Source organism: Bubalus bubalis, chromosome 1, assembly GCF_019923935.1.
Source record: "Bubalus bubalis isolate 160015118507 breed Murrah chromosome 1, NDDB_SH_1, whole genome shotgun sequence".
Taxonomy (NCBI): domain Eukaryota; kingdom Metazoa; phylum Chordata; class Mammalia; order Artiodactyla; family Bovidae; genus Bubalus; species Bubalus bubalis.
Window position 1 is genome coordinate 43672500 of NC_059157.1, and position 26570 is coordinate 43699069.

General features: G+C 54.0%; 1 protein-coding gene across 8 annotated transcripts in view; it reads right to left on the bottom strand.

Annotated features, from left to right (window-relative positions):
• Positions 1–220: 220 nt before the first annotated feature.
• Positions 221–26570, bottom strand: part of CLN8 (CLN8 transmembrane ER and ERGIC protein) — a 58031-nt gene continuing 31681 nt past the window's right edge. Inside the window, exons 1-5 of one of the 8 annotated variants that reach the window (XM_025281003.3) lie at positions 13128–13403; positions 12914–12984; positions 11641–12036; positions 7053–7665; positions 221–1076 (exon numbers count right to left, since the gene is read on the bottom strand). In XM_025281003.3, the coding sequence (XP_025136788.1) occupies positions 777–1076; positions 7053–7580 (828 nt within the window). In that variant the 5' untranslated portion in view covers positions 7581–7665; positions 11641–12036; positions 12914–12984; positions 13128–13403 and the 3' untranslated portion in view covers positions 221–776. Of the gene's footprint in view, positions 1077–7052; positions 7666–9959; positions 10297–11640; positions 12037–12913; positions 13108–13127; positions 13404–14073; positions 14528–17716; positions 17740–26570 lie in introns of those variants that run through there. The other 7 variants (XM_025280999.3, XM_044939106.2, XM_044939104.2 and 4 more) reach the window with 7 other exon arrangements.

Here is a 26570-nt window from a genome sequence, read left to right on the forward strand (position 1 = left end):
AAACAGCCTCGGCCCCCAGGGTCTGTGCGAGGGGGAGGAGCCCCGAGAGGGACGCGGTTTGCTGGCTGTGTTTAACGTTGAAACCGACTCCCTAGTTGAGGCAAGCAGGTGTTAACCTCCTGACCTGTGTGCGCCACCCACCGCCCCCGCGCTCCCCATGGCACACGAGACTCTCACGACCAATAAACGTGTTCTCCAAAAACACTCAAGGGCACTTTCAACAGATACAAGCTTTTCATTTTAATTGCACATTCGTGGCAAGAAAAAGATGTCAGCACTGTCAGTCAAACTGTGGGGCCAACACGTGAGGGTGGCGGCCTGCAGCCCAGCACCGCGAGGCGGGTCCCCCCGACGGCTCCCTGACTCGAAACCCACAGCGATTAGGAGTAACGGGCTGGCTGCACACCTGGTTAAAAGCAGCTCTCACATCCAGACAAGTGATTACTCGCATCTCCCTCCAGTGTCAGCAGAGCCTCACAAAGGGGAAGCAAAATTCTCGCTTGGATAAGCTTCGCCGGGGAGACGCCCCCTCGGCGGGTGTTGGGGTAACGACCTGGGGCCCTTCTCTCCTGCCCACGCGAGCAGGGCCGTGAGCAGGTCGCAGGGACGCCTCGGGGGCTGCCCCACGGCCCTCTTGGGGAGACCGCGCACAGGCCGGGCGGGATGCTGTCCCTGGGCACGTGCTCTCTGGGCCATCCAGCGCCACGCGGCGGGCATGCACGCCTGGAGTTGGTGTTGGGGGGCGGCCGCAGGCCGCGGGCTGGGGGTCGAGGCTGCTACCTGGCCTTCTTGGGCTGTGCTGGCCCGTTGGGGGTGCCAGGCGCGAAGTTCCAGTCCACGGGGTTGAGCAGCTGCTGCGTCTTCTTGCGGGTCCAGTAGGGGTTGATGAGCAGCGTGAGGAGGGCCAGGCCAACCACGAAGAGTGCCAGGTGCGGCGGGAAGAGGCTGTGGGCCAGGCCGGCCCAGTGGCCCAGGCAGACCCACCACATGTGGTAGGTGAGCACCATGCGGCAGTGGAACAGGTGCACCATGGCCCACTGGTTTAGCCTCCAGAGCCTCGAGTTCGCGCAGCCGGCCTGTCGGGGGCAGAGTGCGGTCAGGGGCGGGGCCGCGGGCCTCCTGCCGCCCGCCCCGCCCACAGCCGCCCCCTGCCCCGCCCACAGCCGCCCCCGCCCCGCCCCCAGCCGACCGGTGCCTCCCTCTCTGGGACTGCCCCCCTCACCCCCAGGGTCCTGCACACACTGCACACAGCCAGTGACTAGGTGACGCTGGGAGACCCATCCATCACCTGTGACCAACCTCCCCAGGCCCCGGGATGAGATGTGACCCCGTTTGTCTTCTGGAACTGTCACCCCAGTAGCCCAAGGACACAAGCCCAAGTGAACATGCCCTAAAATTATTCTAAATTCACAGAAAAACTAGCTGTAGCCAAAACCCAACAGGGAACCTGAAGACTCTGCACAGCAGACCGGGCACACAGAGATAAGCCTTCCTGGCTTGTGGTGGGGATCTCGCTGCACCAGGACGGCCCGCACACCTCAGACCCACAAGCTTGTGCACCCCGGCCTCTCCTCGCCGCTCTGGGCCACACTGGGGCTGGGGCTTGTCCTGGGCCCCCTCCCAGGGGAGGGCCCGTCTGGAACATGCAGGAGGAGAAGGGCCCAGGGAGGTGCTGCCACGGGCCAGGCAGCTGCCCGGTGACCCTGGGAACAGGGTGGCTTTGCTGCAGCTGCACCTGCCAAGTCCTGAAGGGACATGGACACTGACCTCTGGAGGGACCACACTGTAACAGAGGAAGACCCTAACCTCTCGGAGCTGCAGAAGGTGTTCACACAGCTCTGACACAGAAAGACGAGAAGCAACGGGACCCGTGACCCAGGGCCAACTTAAAACAGTGGGAAAACAGGAGTTTCTTCCTTGTCTGAAGTACTGTGAACTTCCAAAAATAACTTCACAGAAAATTTGAGTTGCCTGCTGTTTCTAGGCCAGACATGACCATGTCCTCTTCTACTACCAGGGATGTTTAAATCATCTGCAGATAATACCCAGAGAAACACCCTATTTATTCCGGCAGTTTTAAATATTAAAAACTCTATTTACATTAGCTTCTACCAAGCCTAGACCAAGAAATGAGTGTGAAGAAAAGCAGAAGGATGAGGCAGAGTGAAACAGCAGTGAGCAGGGAGCCCAGGATCCCTAACAGGTCTTCAGAAAAAGTCTTGGATGAATTGGGGCACGTATGTTCTCAGATGGAAAACACTCAAAAGATATTACATTCTTCCCTCCTAGAATCCATCCAGATTTAGTCTAAATAAGAGAATACCTCCCTCCATATTTTATCGCTTTAAAATAACTCTAAATAATGCCACCCATGCAGTAAATGCACCAGGAGGGCTGAAGGTGCCTCAGTAAAGGATGAAATGTGGGGACGCTTCAGAAATAAGGTGATTGCAGTGCAAGAAATAAACAACACAAAATGAGAAGTAAGTAAAATATACAGAGAGCTGATACTGGGCAGCATTTTGACTCCCCAGAGAAAGGATGGATGATGTAATTACATCAGGATGCTTGCTCGCTTCCTGGGAAATCCAGTGGGATCTCACTTCCCACCTTACTTAAAAATACTTTTTTTTCCAAATGGATTAAATGTCAATATTTCAAAGAAAAAGAAAACCACAGAATACTAGGGAAACAACACAGTTCTATAGAAACAGTTTTATACCCAGTGCAGGGGGCAGGCATTCTCCACTTGATGTCAGTCAGAATCATGACTCACACAAGTAAAACTCCTTAAACTGTACGATCAGACAGAAAAGAGTGCTTCTCAAACACCAAAACATGTAAGGTTTGAGGCTTTCAATGAGAGATTCCTTACATGAGAAAGATTTAGCCTTTGCCTTGGCCCAAGGACGTTAAATGTACAAACTGTAGAGTGGGGACGTGAGCTAAGCGTGCCCTGGGCTGCACACACCAAGTGCAGAGTGAGTTGTGGATGCTTGGGGGACGGGGGGCCACTGCTCATCCTTTCCACCCAAGAGGCCAGCAAGCCATCTTCCATCCACTGAACGGTCTCCTCCAAAGTTCACTAAATGTCCTCTTTTCCATGGTTTCCCCACGTGCTGAAAGCAGTCATTTTAAATCACTAACATCTACACCAGAAGCACGAACTTTTACTCCTACAATAATTGCATTAAGTTCAGAAAACTCCAAGCTTGAGAACTGAGCATTTTTGCTCTTACTCGGGCACTAAAATTTTTGCATTCATCATCACCAAATGCTCTGAGAAAAGCTGGGTCAGTAACAATCTGAAACTTAACCATGCAAGGTTCCTTTGTCTAGCTTGGGTCCCAGCAAGTAGTGTGCCTGGCATATATTTATACATAAATTCATTGTTTTTTTTTAATATCAATTCATCTACACCTGGATTAGTGTCTCTGTGGATGAACCAGCTTAGATGTATGAGTGTGTAATTCATTTATTATTATTTCTAAACAGCATTTCAGAACCAAACTGAAGGAGGAAACAGAAGCGTGAGCCCATCTGGGGTGTAAACTACATCACAGTGGTGGTGAAGTCCGGTCCTGACACCCGCCCGCATCTCATCACACCAGAGTCCACGGCGAGAGTGCCTGGACCCCGAAGCCCTACGAAGCAAGAACTCGGCAGCGTTATGAAAGGCTTAGAGCGGCATTTACTCCCAAGGCTCAACAGGACCTGAACTAGAAGAACTAGTCTACCTGGACACGCTGGCTCTGAGCTTTCCTAGCTGAGGGGACAGCTTTGCTGTGGGGCCGCTGGCCACGTGGTGAACACAGCAAGGCTGCAAGAATGGGGTCCCATCCCCGGACCCCCCTTTTTCATTTCCATCCTAAGTGAATGGCATACAAACACTTCAGAGGGAAAAGACCCCAAAGTGCCTCCCTCTGGGATTCCCCCCACAGCTGAGGTCTGTCTGCTTCCTGAGGAGGGGGGCCGCCCCACCTTGGGAGGAGCTGCCAAAGACCCCCTCCCCAGTGCCTGATGTGTGAAGGGCGCTGGGGGAGGCCTGTGTGAGCTGCAGGCCACAGGCAAACTCCGTCGTGAGGAATCAGGGACCCACGGAAAGGGCCCTGCCGCCAGGACAGGCCCCCAGGAGCGACAGGACGGTCCATGTCCCACAGCACCCTGGGGTCAGGAGGATACCCCAGCTCCCTGCTTCACGCCGAAGAGGGAGGGGCTGGGGCATCCAGCACCCCAACTTGTGATCAGACAAAAGCCACAGCCTCCGCCCTCCCCCAGGAGGATGCTGACAAGAAGCCCCAGGGCCCGGGCTGGGTCGATTGGTTGCGAGCTGGGAAGAGGGACAAGAAGCCCCAGGGCCCGGGCTGGGTCAATTGGTTGCGAGCTGGGACGAGGTCAGCTCCGTCTAATGCACAGACTCCAACAGAGGCCCGAAGATGAGGCATAACCTTTCGCTCCACACAGAGGGGCAGGACCCATCCCCAGCCCTGCTGAGGGGAGTCCCTGGGACTGGCATAGGATGTTCCCCGGGGGCAGGAGGACACAGGGACAGAGTGGGACACTGGGCTTCCCCGGTGGCGCAGGCGCTGCAAATCCACCTGCCAATGCAGGGACAGGGCTTGATCCCCGGTCCAGGACCCCACATGCAGAGCAGTGAAGCCACGTGCCACAGCTCCTGAGCCTGAGTGCCCTGGAGCTCATGGTCTGCAACAGGAGAAGCCATGGTGACAAGAAGCCTGATATGGCAACCAGAGAGGGCCTGTGTGCTGCAGCAAAGACCCCGTGCGGCCAAGAGAAACACACGGTTTATAAAAATGGAACATTAGTGAACAGATGAAATGTAAACAAAGTCCCAACGGAAACCAAGGAGCTGAAGAACACAAAACTGAACTGGAAACTCACCATGGAGGTCCCCAGTCACCTACAGGTTCAGTGTAAGGTGCGTCAGGTCCTCAGTCGAGTCCGACTCTTTGCAAGCCCCTGGACTGTAGCCCACTAGGCTCCTCTGTCCATGGGACTCTCCAGGCAAGAATATTGGAGTGGGTTACCTTTCCCTTCTTCAGGGGATCTTCCCGACCCAGGGGTCGCACTCAGATCTCCCGCACGGCAGGCAGATTCTTTACCATCTGAGCCACATGGGAGGTGTACAGTGTAACCCCTGCCAAAACTCCAATGGCATTTGTAACAACAATAAAAATCTAAAGTTCACACAAAACCACAGAAGACCCCAAATACCCAAATCAACCTTCAAAGAAAAGAACAAGGCTGGAGACACCACATCTTCTGACAAACATTACACCAAAAAACAAAGACAACGGAAACATAAACAACTGGGACGGCAAACTAAAAAGTGTCTTCAAAGCAAAGGAAACAACAGAGTGAAAAGGCAACCTACAAAGTGGGAGAAAATATTTGCCAACCATATGTCTAGTAAGAGATTAATCTTGAACATAGGAACTCCAGGGATTCCCTGGTGGCTCAGTGGTAAAGAATGCCGCCTGCCACTGCAGGAGACACAGGCTTGACCCCTGATTCAGGAAGACCCCACGTGCTGCACAGAAATTATGCCCTTGAGCAACACCTACTGAGCCTACACTCTGGAGCCCAGGAGTCGCAGCTCCTGAGCCCACGAGCCCCGGGGCCCACGAGCCAAAGCAAGAGAAGCCTGCCGCCGCAACTGCAGGGAAGACCCTGTTCTATGCAACGAGAGGAAAGTCAATGAGCAGCAACGAAGACCCAGCACAGCCAAAAATAAATAGATAAATACATAAAATTGTTTTTTAAAACAGGACTACAACTCAACAGTAAAAAATAACAAAGACTCTGATTGAAACGTGGGCCAAGGACTTGAACGGTTTTCCAAAGATGACACACCAATGGCCAACAGGCAGGTGAAATGAAAACATGCTCCCCGTTACCAGTCATCAGGGAAAAACAAGACCGAAGGCAATGAGCCAACAGCCAAGAAACAAAGAAAGCATACACTGCGGAGGACGTGGAGAACCTCAAACTCGGCGCTGCTGGTGGGAATACAGAATGTGCAGCCACTGCGGGGAACAGCGCGGGGGGTTCGTTTCTAAAACCGGAACTGCCTTAGGGCCCAGTAAAGGAACCGAAACCAGGATCTGGAAGGGCCTTAGTGCCCCTGTGTTCACCGCAGCGTGAGTCACAGTGACTGAGGCCGAAGCACCCCCGAGCGCTCCCTGACGGACGGCGGGCGAGGAGAATGCACTCACACTCGTAGTGGGAAGACCTCCAGCCCGAGAAAAGGAGGGAGCTCTTCAGCATGCGACAGCACGGCTGGACCCGGAGGACGTTCACCCAGTGACACAAACCAGGACAGGAAAGACGGCACAAGTGCACGTGGACGAGGCGTCCGGCAGCCCTAAGTCAACTGTGGAGGGTGGCTGCCGGGGGCGGCAGGGAGGCAGCGGGGAGGTACCCAGCAACAGGCAGCAGGTTTCAAATCAAACGGGACGAGTAAGCTCCAGAAACCTGCTGCACACGTGTCCTATGGCTGACAATGCTGTGCTGGCCACGAAGATGTGTGTAAAATAATGCAACGTGAAATAAAACCTTCAAGAGATGTATACAGACACATAGAAAAAGCACGTTTTCAAGGGCTTACAAACACTGTCTGCTGAGACGTCCCTGGTGGTCCAGGTTAAGAATGCACTTTCCAAGGCAGGGGACACGGGTTTGATCCCACTTGCCAGGGGGCGTCTGCAACTAAACCCGCGAGCCGCAACTACCGAGCCACAGCGCCACCATGAAGACGTGACACAGGAACCAAGTGAGCATCTACCAAAAGCCCTGTCCACCACGGCAGACGCGACATCCAGCACATCTTCTTTTGCCATGGGCTGGAAGTCTGCTGAAAATTATTAAAATGCAATTCGATCAGAATGAGCTTCCTACTGCCTTTAAGCTCTAACCCAGCCTGGGGACAGCACAGGCCACAAGGGGCCAGCAGCAGGGGCGTCAGGGGTGAAGGGACTGCAGCTGGGTGCAGAGGCTATGGAGGAACAGACTGAGCAGGTGTGGGGGCCTACCTTCAGCAGCATCCAGGAGATGCAGGTGAAGGGCGTGCTCATCTCCAGGAGCAGCGTGACCATGGGCAGGTAGTGGCCGGCTTGGAGGTTGACCGCAGAGCCGAGAAACCCCAGGAAAGCAAAGAGGTGGTGCACAGCCAGGAAGCCGTCGAAGGTGTGGAAGAGCGCATTGGACACATGAAGGGCGAGGTTCTCGAAGAAGAAGAAGCCGGTCGCCGTGGTGATGTGGAACCAGCACCAGTCCTGCTGGCCGAGCGCCTTGTCGGCCTGGAGCACGGGGTCCAGCAGCAGCGCCCACAGCCCCGCCGCGGTGCCCTGGATGCCGAAGACCGCGCGTGTGGCCGCCAGGTTCCAGAAGACCTGCTCGCGGGCTGCCAGCGAGCGGTAGGTGGCGTTCAGGGAGGAGGACAGCCGGTGGCAGACCACGAAGACGCCCAGGTAGAAGGCACAGCCGGCGGCCGCCAGTGCCCCGCGGACCTGCCCAGAGGTGTAGTCCAGGTCAAGGGCACCAGCACCCAGGAGGCTCATGCTGCCCGCGTCGTCTCAGCCAGGCCGGGGTCCACACGCTACACCAGGGCTGTGGCCCCCAGACCCTCATGCGCCCGTCCTCACCCTGGGGAAGAACAGAGCCTGACCTTCTGCTGGCCGGACAGAGCGGCATGCAGGCCGCGCCCGCGCCAGGGAGACGGTCACAGCACAGGCAACAAGCCCCCACCTTGTGCTCCTGCGTCTGGGTGACACACACATAGCAAGAAAGCTTCCACTGGAGGGACAGATGCACGAGAGACAGTGACGTGACAGACGGAGGGGGTGTGGATGGGGCAGGGAAAGACACGGGCCCGACTCATCTGTGTGTGCACGTCTATGCGTGTATCTGTGTGTGTACATCTGTGTGTGCGTGTATCTCTGTGTGTAATCTGTATGTGTATCTATGTGTGTACATCTGTGTGTGTATCTCTGATCCCTGTGCACATGTGTATGTGTGTACAAATCTGTGTGTGTGTATCTCTCTGTGTGTGTACATCTGTGTGTGCATGTATCTCTCTGTATGTACATCTGTATGTGTATCTATGTGTGTACATCTGTGTGTGCATGTATCTCTCTGATCTCTGTGCATAAGTGTATCTCTGTGTGTGTGTGCACATCTATGTGTGTACACATCTGTGTGTATCTCTGTGTACATCTATGTTTGCGTGTATCTGTGTGTGCATGTATCTCTCTGATCTCTGTGCATAAGTGTATCTGTGTGTGTGTGTATACATCTATGTGTATACACATTTGTGTGTATCTCTGTGTACATCTATGTTTGCATGTATCTGTCTGTGTACACCTGTGTGTACATCTATGTGTGTACACATCTGTGTGTGTGTGTATATATCTATATTTCTGTCTACTGTGATGTTCTGACATCTGGACTCCCCAGACACTACCCCACTAGCCAAGGGCCCACCAGGAGCCACCCATGACCTGTGCCAACCCCCCTGGCCAGACCCAGCCTCCACCACCTGCCCTGCCCCCAGGAGAGGACACTCCTCTGCCTGGATCACCCCGGCCGGGTGCCTGGCAGCTCAGAACACCCCTGTCGCCCAAAGCCCAGAGAAATCACTAGAACAGGCCAGTCTCGGGTTCACCCCACCCTGCTTGCTTTTCCCAACAAACCCCAGGACAGGCCGTGGCCTCCATCCCGCTCTGTCCTGCCCTCTGTCCTCTGAGCCCTGGGCCCCGCCTCCAGGCCCTGTGAGCACCACGGGCTTTGTCGTCCTCCGTGGCCACACCTGTCTGACCCTCTCAGAACAGAGCCCGGAGCCATCTGGTCCCGCAGTGGTCAGCTTCCAGCCAAACAGGGTGAGGACCAGCTCCGACAGGAGTGGGCTAGGCAGATGGAAGGAAGCCTCACCATCCAGAGCCGGGCCCCACGCAGGGGCCGTGTGACCCTGAGCTCTGCTGAAAGGCAGCCCCTCCCGAGCCTTCATCCTGTCCGCCCCCTCCCTTCACACGTCCCCCTGGCACTGCGCTCCGAGCCAGCACCTCATTTCATGGAGCTCTGTCTTGAAATGGGGGTTCCCCTTCCCCCATGACCTTGAAAAGCTCTGACTAAACAACTCAAGCTCTCCAGGGGAGTGGCCTGTACAGAGGCCTCTTCTCCAAGGCTGGCGGACCCTGGGGCCCCGGGACTAAAGAACCAGGAACAGGGCGGTAGGTTCTGACCCCGACTCCACAGTTTAGGAGAGGGAACCCAGGAGCCGGAGTCTGACTGCAGGACGGAGGTTGGCGGAGAGGAGGGCAGGAGCCGACGCGGAGCTGCTGGCTGGGGGTCTGCCCGGCTCACGGGACCGTGGATTCCCAGGAGCCAGGTGAGCCCAGGCCGCTCCACAGACCTCTGACAGCCACGTCCAGGCCCTCAGAGCTGGGCCGGGGGCTCAGACCGCCCGCGGGCTCACCTGTTCCTTTCAATCACGCAGGGCGCCCCGGGCACCTGCCCAGGGCCTGCCCTCACTGCCCTGAAGGGCCAGCTGCGGGCATGTCTGACATGCCCAGGTGCCCTAAACAGGTGCAGAACCACTGAACATGCCCGGTGCCCCCAGCTCTAGGGCCCTGAGACTCTGAGACGCGGTGGTTTAGTGGCTTCCTTTTCCTAACCAAGTGAACGCAACTGAAAGTGTGTGAACGTCTCCTGTATGCTGCAGGTGGTTTTAACTGTGAGCCAAGTTAAAAACCAAACCAAACCCAGTCATCCTGGAGAGAAAGCCCGGAACAAACCAGCACCCCCCACGCCACGTCCCCGCCTCTGACCTCCCTGCTGCCCACCAGGCGGCACACAGAGACGTGCAGTCCTGAGGGGCCAGGCAGAGGGCCTGGGAGGGTGGGAAGTGGAGACGCGAGGCCGCAGCAGAGTCGACCACCCACCTCTGAGGACACAGGAGAAGCCAGGGCAGAGGGGAGGGCGGCTCCCAGCACCCAGGAACCAGGAAAACCACTGGCCTCCAGAGTCACTGACAGGCAACCTCAGCCTGGTTCCGGGTCCTCACGCCTTCCAGGATCTGTGCTGCTGTCAAGGCAGACACTAAAGCTCCCAGGCCAGACAGAGCCGAGGTGGGACCCATCAGAGACACGGACGCAACTCCCTCTGCAGACCTGGGACCCGACCCCAGGACTCCACCCCCAGTACCCGACCCCCAGTACCCCACTCCAGCACCTGACCTCAGGGGTCCACCCCCAGTACCCAACCCCAGTACCTGACCCCCAGTACTCCACCCAAGTACCCAACCCCCAGTACTCAACCCCAGTACTTCACTTCCAGGACCCAACCCCAAGACCCAGTCCCAGTACTCCACCCCCAGTACCTGACCCCAGTATTCCACCCCCAGTACCCAACCCCAGGACCCACCCCCAGTACCTTGCCTCAGTACTCCACCCCCAGTACCTGACCCCAGTACTCCACCTCCAGTACTCTACCCAAGTATCCGACCCCCAGTACTTCACCCCAGGACCCGACCCCAGGACCCGGTCCCAGTACTCCAGCCCCAGTACCTGACCCCAGTACTCTACTCTCAGTACTCAACCCCAGTACTCCATCCCCAGGACCCAACCCCAGTACATGGCCTCAGTACTCCACCCCCAGTACCTGATCCCAGTACCCTACCCCCAGTACTCCACCCAAGTACCTGACCCCCAGTACTCAACCCCAGTACTTCACCCCAGGACCTGGTCCCAGTACTCCACCCCCAGTACCTGACCCCAGTACTCCACTCCCAGTACTCTACCCCAGTACTCTACCCCAGTACCCAACCCCAGGACCCACCCCCAGTACCTGACCCCAGTACTCCACTCCCAGTACTCTACCCCGGTACTCTACCCCAGTACCCAACCCCAGGACCCACCCCCAGTACCTGACCCCAGTACTCTACTCCCAGTACTCAACTCCAGTACTCCACCCCTAGTACCCAGCCTTAGTACCTTGCCTTAGTACTCTACCCCCAGTACCTGACCCCAGTACTCCACTCCAGTACCTGACCCCTAGTACTCCACCCCTGGGACCCAACCCCAGTACGTCACCCCCAGGACTCGACCCCAGGACTCAACCCCTGGGAGCTGACCCCCATACTCCACCCCCAGGACCTGACCCCAGTACTCCACCCCCAGGACTCCACCCCCAGGACTCGATCCCAGTATACCTGCCCCACCCTGTGCTCAAGCCCTCCCTGAACACACCCTCCTGCAGAGCTGCCTGCTCAGAGTTTCTGGGCAGGTTGGGCAGGTCCAACCTGTCACCCTGGGCCTCAGGGATACACAGGAGAGCTGACCCATCTGAGCCATGAGGGGCAAGTCCAGGCCTTGGGTTGGAGGTGGTCTGCAGGAACCTAGTCAGCGGCCAGACAGCCCCCAGAACCCTGAGGTGGCACTGCTGCCCCTTGGCAAGCAGCACCCCAGGGTACAGCCGGGCCCTGCTCAGGAAGGCAGCACAGACCAGAGGGTGGCGGGCAGAGCTCCAGCGGCTCAGCGCCTGCCCCCCACCCCACCCCACCCCTCACCTTCTAGTCAAGGGCACCCGGGGCCAGCTGGTCCCGTGGCAGCAGGCTGGCCTTACCTCAGGCCCCAGCTCGAGGTCACTGTTGCTTCCCCCTGCACAGCCACACCCAGGAGCACGGACCCCCTGCTCTTTCAATCCTGGGGGGCTCTGGAGTCACCCCACTGCAGCCCCTGCTTCTGGGCAGCCAAGGCCCCACAGCCGAGGGGAAGGGGCTCCGGGGCTGGAAAGCCCGCCTCTGCACCACAGGCCTCCATTTTCTTCGGGAAATCAATCTATGTACAAACTTCGTCTCTTTCACAAGATTCGGTGGTTTCGGCCGCTTCCCTGCACTGGACCAGGCGTCTTAGGAAACTGAAGAGAAGGGTTTCCGCTGCCCCGTCCCGGGGACCGGGGTCTTGCCACCAGAGCAGGTGTGAGCTCCCGTCGTTCACTGGAGGCTACACTGATCCAAAACTTGGAAATATGTCAGAAAGAGGGAAAAGCAGGCTTTCTTAAGGCACCCTGGATCGCTTGCAGGCCCCTGAAGGTCACCTGACCTTCCAGGGCACACAGCAGGTCTGTTTAGCAGGGACTGCTCTGTGAGGTCAGCCAGAGGCACCGATGAGGTGTGGCATTCCTGGACTATCCCCTGCCCCAACCGCCAACCCGGAGTTGGTTCTGTCCTCTCTGACAGTCTTTCCTCAGCGAGTTAGTCCAACCTGATCTGTGCTCCCTGTTTGCTCAGGAATTATGCCTCTGTATTTTGAGAATTATACTTCAGCAGCTTTTAAACATTTTTTTCTCCCAAAATTTAAAGACATGCTCAACATGGTAAAGCAATCATACTTCAAAAAAAAAAAAAAAGAATATCACTGATTTGAGGATGCAGAGCAGAGCTCGTGTGAAGACGTGCAGGAAGATCCCACTGAGTTAAAGATGAGATGTGGCAGCAACTGATGGCTTGGAGAGAACCAGCCAAGTCGTTAAAAAACTGGTCAATTTCCATCTCACCTTGTGGATCTCTCCTCTTTTACTTTTCAGTTCTTTTCATCTCCTAAAAAAGCTCCTATTCCCTATTCCCCCCACAAAATTGCATCCCTTTAATCTGCAGTGTGAAAGAGGTATTCTCCAAGTTTTAAAGTGGTACAACCCATTTTACGTCAATATTTAACACAGAATACACTTAATTTTTGACATTCAAAAAGTAAGTAAAAAAACACTCTCAATGAACATAATTCAAAAAATATAAACAAGTCCTACAGCCAGCACGACCTGGTCTGGGCCGGCCTGCCAGTGTCCTCTCGGACCGCCCGCGGACTGCACCCCTCCCACCGCGGCCCGCGCGGCTCACCTGATGCCGGAGCGACCTGACCACTGCCCGGCCCACCTGCGGACAGGACGACTGTCCCTCTGCATGCTCACCTGCGGACAGAGCGACCCGATCCTTGCCGGCCCATCTGCGTAAGGGGCGATTAGACCCCCGCGCGGCTCACCCGAGGACGGAGTGACCTGACCACTGCCCGGCCCACCTGCGGACAGGACAACCTGACCCCCTGCGCGCTCACCTGAGGACGGGCGAGCCGGATCCCGCCCCCACAGTCCAGGCCTGGCCGTCAAGCACCGCTGGCCGCACCTGGTGGGCGCGGGGATCCTCAGCGCGGGGCTGGGGCTCTCAGATCGTCGAGGAGACGAGGACCAGTAGGAGAACCCGGCCCTGCCCAGCGCCCACCCGAGCAACGATGTGTCAAGACCCTCGCGCCCGGCGCTGCGCATGCGCGCCCGGGGGCGTGGCCGCCCGGCTGTGGGCGATACCAAGGGTGCGGGCTGGGCGGGGGCGCGGGCCGTACCACCGCACGGAGGGGTGCGGGCCGTACCATCGCGTGCAGGGGGCGCGGGCCGTACCACGAGCGTGGGGTGGGGCGGAGCTCTCTGGCCTCTAGGGAACCAGCCCGGGACGCGCCCTTCACGGCCCAGGTCTGTTCCTCCGACCGAGATGGACCAGGAAAGGGCCGCCGGTCCCGCACTCGCCGGGAACGCGGCCCGACTACGCCTCGGTTCCCCCGCCGCGCCCCGCGGAGACACCCGGCGGAGCCCCGGGCCCGCAGTGATCCCCCGGCAGAGGCCGCGGGCGCAGTTTCGCTTCCCCTCGGCCGGGCAGGTAACCAGCTCCCTACAGGCTAGCCCCGCGCGCCGGCCGGGCGCGCGTGCCCGGGGCAGGGACCGCACTGCTGCCCGGTGGCTCGTGGGGCCGTGAGGTCGGCGGGTGAACCCCCCCCCCTCTCCGCCGCCTGGTCCCCGCCCAGCGTGGGGGCCTCGCCCCGGGAGCACGAGGGCGGGCTCTGGAGCGCTGGGACCACCTCCCGGCCTGGAGCCAGGCAGCCCTGCGCCCCGGATGGAGCAGCGGGAGGGGCCATGAGACCCCGCTGAACTGCGGCCCTGCTCACAGCCGGCTGCCCGCGTGCTCCTGTGTCCCCAGCAGCGCCCTCCCCGCGGTCTCATCCCCGAGGCTACCTCCAGGACACTTGTCACCGCTGGGCATCCTGTGCTCTCATGCGTTTGTCCTAGTTCCCTGTTGATTTTCTGACTGTGGTGTTAGTAGCCCCTGGGCCCGTGCCCGGCACCTCCGCGGCGACCAGTGACCAGAGCAGGTGCGGCAGAAAGAGCCCGTGAGGTCCCATGGGAAGCGGCCTCTGCCCTCCCGCCCTACCTTGACCCGCTGCCTGAGGCGCCCGCAGTCACTTCACTGAGCTGCAGCAGTGCCGGCCAGCCCGCACTCTACAGTCTTCCTGCCCCTGTAACCCGTGAGGAGAACCACGGCCTCAGCCACCTCTCAGGACTTCTCTGAGGATGAAATAAGACATGGACATTATCAGCAACCTTGAAAAAAAGTATCGATTACTGTGTCCTTCCAGCACACTGGAGATTTCCGCTCACACTCGGGCATGGCTCATTGTCTAGGTTGAACCAGAGTCCTGCCTGTCTTGTGGAAATAGATGTGAACCGCTGGGGAAGCCACCGCCTCCGCCTCCCGACCTCGGCCCGGGAGAGGCTACGGAGCACGCACTCTGTCCCTCCGCGCTAGGCGGCGACCAGGCCGCCTTGAAGAGGAGGAGCTGGGGTCGGCGGCGCCAGGTGATGACTTGCTAGTCACACAGGCAGTAAATTCCTCAGTGCTTTCAAGGGTCTTGTCATCTGTTCTGCTATCTTTAAAGCACCCTGATAAAAGCAGTCATGTTAGTGATAAATAACCGGGGGAATTGAGGAAGCCAAGCCAGGGTGAGGGATCCCTCTCCCTGCTGTGTGATGTGTGGCGTGAGTGTGTGACCAAGCTAAGCCCTTTCTGTAAATGGTCGATTGAGGAAGCCAAGCCGGGATGAGGGTAACTGACTGACTGGTCCCATTTCCCATAGGGCTCAGGGAGACCGAGTTTGGAGGTCCAAGCTGTGAGGGTGTAGAGAAGAGGACCGAAAACACAACTTGTAGAGGAGGTGGCCAGGGCGGCATCTTTCTTTCTGATATAAGCAGTACACGCTCATTGTTTAATCAAGAAAAAGACAGGTTTTTAGAAGACATTAGCAGACGCGGGGGTGGGATTTCTCCTCTCTTCCTAAGAACCGAGGGAGGGAGGGAGGGATCTCCCCAGTTTTAAACCTGGGAGTCACTCTCCGGAGTGGAGTAACTCTGGAATGTCACACTGGAGAGTGGCACCCCCACACCCTGCTGCCAATCAACAGTTGAAAGCACTAGCCGCAGATGCTGGCCATCTGTGGACTACAGGTCAGAAACAAGCACAGACTCTGGATTCTGGCTGTGCTGGCGATCGGGGTCCCCCCAGCTCGAGCCAGGCCACCCTCCGTCCTCAAGGCCCGACCTCGGGTCTGTCCTTGAACCTTTGGTTCAGCTTTAGCACAAATCCCCCAACGCTGGATATCTGATCAGATTCCTCAGCCCCACCTCCCCATGTTATCACCTGGGCCTCCCTGTTAAGTGTCCAGTGAGAATGCCCTGACCTTGATGCTTCCTCCCGGGAGCATCCGGTCCCCCAGCCCCCCAGACACACCCTGCTCCTTGGCTGTGACCCTACTTGTCCCTGTTGTATTTGAAGGTGAGCCCAGTCTCCTCCCCACCGCCCCCCCTACCCAGGCCTCCAAGTCCCCACACGGGTCTCGTGGTGCCTTGAACTGGAGCTGCTCACTGTTTCAGCAACTAGTCTTGACAGGGTCAGAGTGAAGGGTTAAAGTGGGCGATTAATTCATCCCACTTGGGGGCTGTGAGTAGAACAATACTGGAGACCCCTGTAGGTTCAGGATCTCTCAAGAGAGCAGGTTTGCTGAGCAACAGAACTGTGAGAGAGACGCACGAGACATAACCCCAACGACAAAACAGCGGTGACGTGAGACCCACATCCTGCCCGTGAGCTCAGTAAGTTAGGGATCCCCAGAACGTGCTCTCTGCACACACAAAAAAGCAGTAATTTGTGGACCTTGCTTGACCATGTAGAGTCAAGAAGACTCCCTTGCTCAACCCAGAGGAGGAGCTGATGGTGGAAACATGACCTCTACTCAAGAAAGTCAAAGAAGTTCTCCCCTCCCCACTTTTCCTCTGATTGTAAAACTGTAGCCAGTGTGTTCTCAGGGCATCTTCTATTCTAATAAAGCACCTCTTACCTACCACCTTGCCTCTTACCCCATTCTTTCTGCTCCGAAACACAAAAAAGGACTGTGTATGGGAGCTCTTTGAAGCCCCCAAAACAGCACCCACTTGGTTTCAGTCTCATGAATACTGCTGCTGCTGCTAAGTCACTTCAGTCGTGTCCGACTCTGTGTGATCCCACAGACGGCAGCCACCAGGCTCCCCCTTCCCTGGGATTCTCCAGGCAAGAACACTGGAGTGGGTTGCCATTTACTAGTTCCTTAACAACTGTGGCAAAACAAACACTTTCTGGAAACAAAAGACATTTATCACAGAAAAATGTACCTTCCTAGAGTCATTTCTGCTCCTATTGAGTATTCATTATGTCCATTTCTTTCTCTGCAAAGCATAGTTTTGAACCACCAACCACGGTGCCTATGGCTTGGATCCAAGAGTCTGAAAACACGCTAAAGGCTCAGGCTGGGGTCTCAACTGTTTCTCGCCAGTTTTACTCCTACTGCTTTGGGACCTCGGAAGCCTTGATTAACCTCTGAGCCACAGACAGGAGAAGATGAGATTGGTCTAGTCTCTTCCAGGGACTTCCCTGGTGGTCCCGAGGCTAAGACGCGGTGCCCCAACACAGGGGCCCGGGTTCCATCCATCCCTGGTCCGGGAACTAGACCCCACATGCTGCAACTACGAGTCTGCGTGCTGCAGCTAAAACCCAACACAGCCAAATAAGTAAAATAAAAATAAATATTAAAAGAAAAGTCTCTTTGGGCATCCAGGCTTCTCCTCCTTGAGTGTCAGCTAAGCCGGTTTGCCTCTGGTGCAAATAACGAGCTGGAAGCTAATGGCTGTCATTATTGTGGGTTACAAAGAATCCTTAAGTCTCCCCTGGCCAAACACATCACTGTAACAACAAAACCTCCTCGAGAAAACTGCTGGTTCTAGCGCTGCAGAGTCAGGCTGCTTCCGGAGCCAACTGAAGTACACCCTCAGCTGGAACACCCCCCCTCAGGGCCAAGTCTGGACAGTCTTGGTTGTCACGGCGTGGGGGAGGGTGCCCTGGATGCTGTACTCCCCGGAAGATGAAGCACAAGAAACGTCAGCCCTGCGGGGGCCGGGGGTGGAGATGCCTTAGTTACAAACAGAAACTCTGCGAGAGACGCCCCCCAACCAGTCGGTCCAGTTCCACCTCTCGGGTTGGTACCAGATGGAAATCAGGTGACCTGGAGGGTCAAGTGCAACTGTGAGAAATGCTCGATTCATACCACAGAGAGATTAATGACCTTGATCTCTCACCTCGGTTATTATTTTACAGACAAATTTACAGACTCAAAATTTGCCCTCCATCCCCCACCAAACAGAGCACACGGTGATACACACATCAAATGCACAGGCACGTAAAGAAAACGGGATTGAGTGTTCCCAATGTCAGGTAAAATATTGTAAGCAGGCAAATCCCAAAAGTAACACACTGAGACAGGACATACAAAATCACCAAACAGCAAAAACCTACCCGAGAGGTTTCAGTTTTTTTCCCCTGGGAACTGCAGCGTGGACGCAGAGACAAGGATGTGAGACTGGGGTCAGCTGAGCAGAAACCACAGCCGCAATTAGGAGACAGACTCCCTACTCACAGGCCTTTCTCTTTTTACAGTCACCGAGCCAGAGGAGCCATCAACGAGCTGTCCTGCTCACCAGGGCCTGAGGGCCCCCGATGACCCGACCACCACTCTCCTCTGACAAACTCCTCTGCTCAGTGAGACCAGGGCAGAGTGACTCTGGTCTCCATAATTACTTGGTAGGCGTGGGGAGTGTCACAGGCAAGGTCTGAATCACTCTGGACCAAAGTCACCCAGCGCAAGGGCCACAGGATGCCCATGTGCCGCTCGGGGCCGTGGTCATGCTCGGCAGGGGTGGGGTGGCCTGGCCCTGCGGCCAAACCAGAGCCCAGCCGGCAAACCTGTTTAGTGTGAGTCATTCCAGGATAAAGACAAGCAGCAGGACGGAGGACGAAGCCTCTAGATGGTCCGAGAGGGGCTGCTTCTGCCTTCTCTACCAGGGAGGACTCACCAGGTTGGGGTGAAATGACACACGCTGACCTGAGTCACGTTTCCCAAACAAGACTGCAGACAGGGCTTCCTTTGTGGCTCAGTGGATGAGAATCTGCCTGCCAACTCGGGAACACGGGTTATATCCCTGATCCGGGAAGATCCCACATGCCACGGAGCAACAAAGCCCACACGCCCCAAGCCCTGGGCCCGCGTGCCCTGGAGCCCATGCCCCGCAACCAGAGAAGCCACGGCAACGAGAAGCCCGCCCAGCGCTACTGGAAAGCATCCCCGCTCCCCACAACCAGAGAAAAGCCCACACAGTGACACAGAGGCAGCCAAAAATAAACAAAGTTTTTTTAAAAGAATAAAATAAACTAAAAAAAAACCAAAAATCTGCAGACAGAGTAGCTTTATGTCTGGACACTGCCAACTGGTCTTCTGTTCTTTTCTACCAATAAATATTAACTATGAAAATCAATGAGCTTCCAACCTCCAAGCACCTGGGAGCAATCTTTCCTGTCAGTACACAATTCACTTAAGAAAAAGGGCTTTCCTGATAGCTCAGCTGGTAAAGAATCCGCCTGCAATGTAGGAGACCCCAGTTCGATTCCTGGGTCGGGAACATCCCCTGGGGAAGGGAAAGGCTACTCACTCCAGTGTTCTGGCCTGGAGGATTCCAAGGAATAGTTCATGGGGTGGCAAAGAGTCGGACACGACTGAGTGGTTTTTACTTTCACTTAAGAAAATAACAGGACGGTTTGAACTTGTGTTTACAAGCATCAAGAGAAGACATAGGGCCTAAGCTTAGGGCAGTCACCGTATCATAGAAAGCAACAACACCCATACAGATAATGCTTTTTATCAAGTTTGTTTCATAAGCATTTTTAAACTTATTTATTTCTTTATGGCTCCATTGCCGTGTGGGCTTTTTCTAGCTGCAGTGTACAGCCTTCTCACTGCGGTGGCTTCTCTTTTGCAGAGCACGGGCTCTAGACACTCAGGCTTCAGTAGTTGCGGTGCATGGGCTTAGTTGCTCTGTGGCATGTGAAATCTTCCTTTGCCAGGGATCGAAGCCATGTCCCCTGCATTAACAGGTGGATTCTGAACCACTGGACACCAGGGAAGTCCAAGCATTTTTTTAGTATGTGCTCCAAGTGAACAAGTAACCATGGCCATTTCAGTTAATCATGGTCCATTCCGAAGGGAGAAGAGATATTGCGATAAAACAGAATGTATTCTCGGTTGAGAAAATAAGTCTTGGTTTAAAGCTATGTTTGTGTGTTAAGGATGTTTTTTATTTTCTGTATTTATAATGCTTTGATACCTTGGGGCGTGTCTGACCAGGAAGGACCGCCCCTCCCAGACTGAGGAGACCACGTATAAACTACACAGCACCCCCACCCGCTCCATCCGGCTCTCCCATGACACTAGCTTCCCAGACAGGCGCCCTAATCAGCCAGGACAGACATGTCAGACTGCGGGGGGCCCTGCCCGGAGCCCAGATCCAGCCTAAGTGGTTCAGACTCAGCAATCCCTAACCGGGCCAGCCCCCTGCCCGCCCTGCCTTTCCCAGGAGGACCACCATAAAGGTCCCCATTCCTTCTGTCTCCCCGCGTGACCCCGTGGGGGGCCCACCTCCTGTCTGTGGGCTGTGCGAACACAGCTGTCCTCCGCCACCACAGCACCTCCCGGGCTGCCTGTCTGACCTGCACAGAACAATCCCAGGGCACATTTGAGGCAGTTTGCCAGAGTTCACACCTACATTTTCAGGTGGACGCTCAGTTCTTTCAACCCTGTGAAAAACTAACAACAAAAAGACCCAAGTGCGAAACAACGAGAGCAAGAACGCTTTGAACTTTCTGCTAAATTTAAGGCATGGGGTGAGGTTTACTCTCTGTCTCTACTTCTTTAATAAAACGCAGCTAGTAATTGTCCCTGCCACCCAGACCTGCAGCCGGCTGCACCAGCGTGGCTTTCCTGGGTCAGGGTCATTTAAGTACCCCCTGGCCGGTTGGTAAAGAGCTGGCTCCTGAGCTGCCCCCAGCAGTCCTGTGTCCAGGGCCTGAAGCGCTGACCTGCTCGCTGGACACCTGGGTGTCCAGGGCCCAGGAGGATGGTCACAGGGCCCAGTGGGATGGTCACAGGGCCCAGTGGGATGGTCAAGGTCATCTCCTAGGTGACCGAGGCCCTCAGGCCAGCAGCGGCCAGTCCGCGCTGGGAAGTGTGGCTATTCTTACTCTTATTCTCCTTCGTGGATGCTTGGGTACCCAGTCTTGTTTGTACTATGCTAAGAACTGAGGCTTACTGTTGAAGTAATTAAGTTCTTAAGTGAAGTGCATAATTAAAAATTAATTGAAAAGAGGAACAAATAAGGTCTGCGGAGCTTCTGTCCTCACGTCTCCTGCTGAAACACGACTTGTAAATTCAAGTCAAGCCACCTCGACATTCTTGCTGGGAATTAAAGCCTATGAGCCGCTGAGACAAGGGGTCATCGCTGAGCAGGCGCTGCTCAGACACCAACACCATCGTCTCAAATACAGGCTTCCACTTAGCTTCCGAACGACCACTGTGGCAACAGATGCTAACTTACCAAGGGCAACTGGCAGGAAGCAGGGGCGGACTCAGGGGCACCCGAGGCTGGGCTGGAATTGGGGTGCAGCTGGGAAAGTGGGGTGACTTGAGGACTTGCGGCACCTCTGGGGACCTGACGGGTCGGGGAGGCCAGGGGCTGCCTGGATGAATCCCAGAGAGAGACTTCTGTTTAGGCCAGCCTGAGCTCAGCCATGGGAGGCACGGTTTAAACTGTGACCTCTGTACAGAAGTTTGCATAGTCTTGTCTGTTATTTTGTCAAGAACGAGGCTGAAGCATCTCAGGGCCTGACCACGGCCGCTGTGCGGGATGTGAGGGCAGGTGCCGGGCTGGCCCCGGGCACAGGGGCGTGTTGTGGGGGTTTCCGTGTGAGCCCAGCGGCCCTGGAACCCACGTCGCAGAGCCTCACTCGCTGTCCTCTGTGTTCAGCAAGGTCGTCTCTGGGGTGGGACGAGCAGTGACGATGCGGCATCTCTGCTCCATCCCAGAAGCTCCTGGTCCAGGAGGATGTGGAGTCCTGCCCCAAGGCCACAGGTGCGCCTGGCACCAGCCACAGAAACAGAACCCAGAGCCAAGGTCACCTCCCAAGCTGACAGAGCCCTTTTGTAATTGTTGTCAAAAGCCCCCTAATCATTGCTAACAAACTTCCTGACTCCCAATTACGCAAAGATGCCCACTCTAGAAAACATCCCACAGTGCCCCAGCCAATCACCTAAGGCCAGCCTTCCAGCCTTATTTTGTCTTAAGGCTTCAAAACTAACTATTAAGCTAAGAAAACTGTCAGCTCTGCCCAGTCTGTCAGGAGGTTGGCCCACTGCACTCGCAGAGTCCACTTTATCTGCCCTTTGTTCTTAATAAACTCACTCCCTTCTGAAATGCTCTGTCTAGAAATTCTTTTCCAACCCACTCTCTGGCTGTCTCAACAGAGAAGACGACACACCTCAGCCGGTTCGTCCTGTAAACAACCTGCTCCAGAGGGTGGGCGCGTGCCCAGCTCACACGCGGACCCTAACCCCCAGTGGGGGTAGGTGCTGGGAGGGCCATGGGGGGAGGTCACAAGGGTGGAACCTCCGGATGGCATCCAGGCTCTGATGCCAGGTGAGGACACAGGGAAAAGATGCCACCGATGGAGCTGGGGGGAATCCATCTGTCCTCAGCAGACACGGAGCTGATCGTCCAGTCTGCAGAGTGTGAGAAATAAACATTGGGGGATTAAGCCCCCAGCCCCTGGGAGTCTGCTGCATCCGCTGGAGCTGGGGCAAGGGTGCAGCCACTGTGTGCCCATGACTACACCTCTGTCTGCAGCTGTGACTCTACTCAGAATGTGTACATATAGTTGTATATGTGGAAGCAGCACAGAGAAACTGTGTCTGGTCCACTGACAGGTGCCTGCTGGGACACCAGCATGAGCTCGCCTGCCTGACTCACGACTTGGTCCCTCTCGATTTGGGGTCATGTCAGCGTCCTGGGGCCTCCGTAACCCAGCACCACATCTTGGGCAGCCTAGAGCAACAGGGGCTTGTTTTCTCACAGATCTGGAGACCAAGTCCCCTGGGAAGGCTCGGGCAGGTCTGCTCCCGGCTTCCCTCTGGTGGTGGCAGCGGCCCCTGGTCCCCACCAGCATTTCCCCTGCGTCCCCCCTCCCCCTGCACTGGGCCCAGACCCCCCTTTCCATAAGGGCACCCATCACAGTCCATTAGGACCACCCCCCCCAGACTTCATTTTAACCTGATGACCACTATAAAGACCCTGTTTTGAAATCAGGTCACATTCTGAGGGGCTGGGGTTAGGACCCACCGTGTCTATTTGGGGATGGGCAATCCAACCTGAAACAGGACCCTTCTCTGAAACACACGAATCCCACCTCATCCAGGTCTCATCTCTCAAGGCCTCGTTCCACTCACCTGTCGCAGAGAAAAGACAACAGAGGAACGGGCTTTGCTTTTCTTTCTTGAGAACAAAGCAGATGGAGAGAAGAGAGCAGGCCTGATCGCTTTCACTAGCTTTCAGTAATGAAAAGCTTTCACTAGCTTTCACTTTGTTCCTAACCTGTAGACTGTAACTAAGTTTGCTTTTTTGCCCCCTAACTCTGCATAAGCACCTATGAGGCTTCGCCTCTATGCTGATGATATCCAATATCTGGTGCTCACCTTTCAGCGCTCTCCGCACAGACCACGCATTGTAGTTTGTCCTTTTTGCATTACAGAAAGCAGGCCTCAGGGCAGTAACACAAAAGACAGTGGAGCCAATTACCGGGCTAAGGAAGTCAAGACTCTCCCAGCACCTGTGGTGAGTGCTGGAGCTGCACCTTGACCTCTGACCACCGCCTAAGGGGACTAGGGTTCAGTTTAGGGGTCTTCTTGAAAAAGGAGATCCTGATGGAAAGTACTGCTTTGGGGCAGGTCGGGTGGGACTTGGAAGTCAGGTTTGGGCGAGTCTCCACCATACGGTGGAACTACCTGGAAACAATTGTAAACCAACATTCAAGGGCTCATAAAAATAAAAATAATGACATTGTTTTGCGCTTAATTTGTAACTCAGAGAAAAGGTCTTTGCTAAATGCCTCATACAAACCTTTGACGATATGATAAACTCTAAAATCATAAAACATAAAACTCATAAAATAAATTTCAGTCTAATTAGAAATCTTGTCACTGATAAAATCTTTCAGGTGACAGACCAGTTCTTTGGGGAACTACAAACAACTTTCTCTTGGAAATCTTAAAACCAAAATATAAATACAGGCCACAAGGACCTGAGACTGAGCCTGATTAACTCAATCAGACAAGACCTAAAACCAAGGGGGAAAAAAAGTGACAAGTATAAAATTCAAACCGCTGGAATTGCTCCCTCAGCCAAACCTGTCGTGGTCCGGGCGCGGGTTGGAAAAGAATTTCCAGACATGAGACAGAATAAGAAGGAAGTCAAGTTTTAGAGTGGGAGACCCTGTTGGAACAGTGGGCCAGCTCAAGGGAGAGCCGATGTCGATCGGGGTCCTTAGTCCACTTTTATAGCCAGGGTACAAGGCGTGGGACAGGGGTCTTGCAGGTCGTTTGCTGATTGGATGAGGCACTTATACTGGGTGGGGAAGAGTAAGGCAAATGCCTTCTCCCTGTGGGGTAGGGGGGGAGACAGGTTCCACCGGTCAGGAGGACCTGAGATCTAATAACAGTTACAGCATAGGGGCGGGAGGGACAACACGGGTCTGGTCTTTCCACTCCTGCTTCCAAGACCCTCCTTGGTTTCATCTGCTCTTTCCTCCTTGGGTCACCACAAAACCTTTAAAAAGATAATAAGCCTCAGTCATCTGAACAAGCAATTTTAATGTATTTCAACCATTCTTTGTAAACTAGTAAACTTATAATACAATATCTGGTTCATAACTAAGTCTTTATTTTTAATGTAAAGCCCTGAGATCTCTAGTTTTGCCTGCTTGTGTATACATTACACATATGAGAGATCTCTACCTTTGGAAAGCATTATCAAAATTAAATGCATAAAAAACTCTATTAAATTGAGAAGTGATCGCTTACAAATTAAATATAAAGAAACCAGCGTAAATGGCTGATTCCAGATTCACAGGAACTGGAAAATATTCCATATAAAGTTGATACCTGGTATTAAAGTTTACTGATCTAATTGACATATGGTTAAGAGTCACAAAATTAAGTATAATATTTTATTGTACCTAGGCTTAATAAATATTTTATTTGTTACAAGGAAAATAACTTCATATAATAAAACTTTAAATGTAAATGAGATAAGAGCTTTGGAATAAACTCTTTAAAATGATATTCTTGAAATGTCTACTTAAAATGATCTGGTTGCAGGGGAGAAAGTCAATTCTGACTCCATGTTGGAAACTGTTTCATTGACTTGCTTTTTTGTTGCTTTTATTACAGTAATCATACTCAATGGCTTGCCCAGAGGACCCTGCCCCTCTGCTTGACTGTAAACTAAAGCGCCTTTGTTCAGCTCTCAGAGAGTTTGTTCCTGCCCACCTGTGAACAGAAGAGATTAACACCCCCCTTCTGAAGGCTGGCCATTCCCTTGGGGATGTTTCACAAGACTGAACACCCTTTCACTTTGCCCTGCCTCTCCCTCTCTAGTTTGCCCTTTGACTTTAGATCCTTATTGCTTCTTTCTTTCTGGTCTATAAAAGAAACTGGCATCCAGACCACAGTAAGAAGGTTATTTTGAGGCACCAGCCTGCCATCTTCTCAGTCGGCCAGCTCCCCAATTAGAGTCTCTTCCTTGCCTCAACACCTCGTCTCTCAGATTCATTGACCTGACCTGCAGCAAGCAGAAGGAGCTTGGACTCGGTAACAATCTTTCCAGGTATTTGGTAACTTAAAGTTATAAAGTTGTATTAATTTAAATTAAATGATAAAAGTTTATTAAATAGCTAAAAAACACTGAGACATCAATTACTTAAAAAAAAAAAAAAAAGGTATTTGTCATTGTTCTTCAGTCATGTCTGACTCTTTGCAACCCCATGGACTGCAGCACCCAGGCCTCCCTGTCCTTCAACAACTCCCAGTGCTTGCTCAAACTCATGTCCATTGAGTCAGTGATGCCATCCAACCATCTCATCCTCTGTCATCCCCTTCTCCTGCCCTCAATCTTTCCCAGCATCAGGGTCTTTTCTAATGAGTTGGCTCTTCACATCAGGTGGCCAGAGTATTGGAGGTTCAGCTTCAGCATCAGTCCTTCCAATGTATATTCAGGACTGATTTCCTTTAGGATGGACTGGCTGGATCTCCTTGCAGTCCAAGGGACTCTCAAGAGTCTTCTCCAACACCACAGTTCAAAAGCATCAATTCTTCAGCACTCAGTGTTCTTTATGGCTCAACTCTCACATCCATACATGACCACTGGAAAAACCATAGATTTGACTATACGGACCTTTCTCAGCAAAGTGATGTCTCTGCTTTTTAATATGCTGTCTAGGTTTGTCATAGGGCTTCCCTCATAGCTCAGTCGGTAAAGAATCTGCCTGAAATGCAGGAGACCTGGGTTCGATTCCTGGGTTGGGAAGATCCCCTGGAGAAGGAAATGGCAATCCACTCCAGTATTCTTGCCTGGAGAATCCCGTGGACAGAGGAGCCTGGCGGGCTACAGTCCATGGGGTCGCAGGAGTCAGACACGACTGAGCAACTTAACTACTACTGCTAGGTTTGTCATAGCTTTATAAAGGTATGTTAAAATATTAACAAAAATGTATTTAGAAATATTAAAGGTAGTATAAAAACTATAAACATATTTCAAAATACTAACAAAAATGTTTGCTGTCACCCTGAGATGTTCTCTATAAAAAACCAAGTATTTTTGGAAATTATCACTAGTATTCATGCTCACCTGTCCATAAAATGCCAATATAAAAGACAGTTCATAATTGCTTATTTCTTAGTTTTTACTAAAAATTAAGGTGTTCAGTAATTAAGGATCCTAATTTAAACATGCAATTAAAGCAAATGAAATAACAAACATTTCAGTATACGGTAAGAAAGTAAAATATATGATTTTAGTAAAAAACGACATGAGGAATGGAATTACATTTTATTAAGGAAAAAGAACACTGTGAGCTGCTTGGTTTTATTTAGATGGGAAATGAGAGGCTGATCTGGATACAGACACTGATGAGAGACTGCGGAAAAATCTTTATGTATAATCAGGATTAACTAAGTTTAGATTTTGCTCAGTAAGCTACTGCAAGACTAGAATTA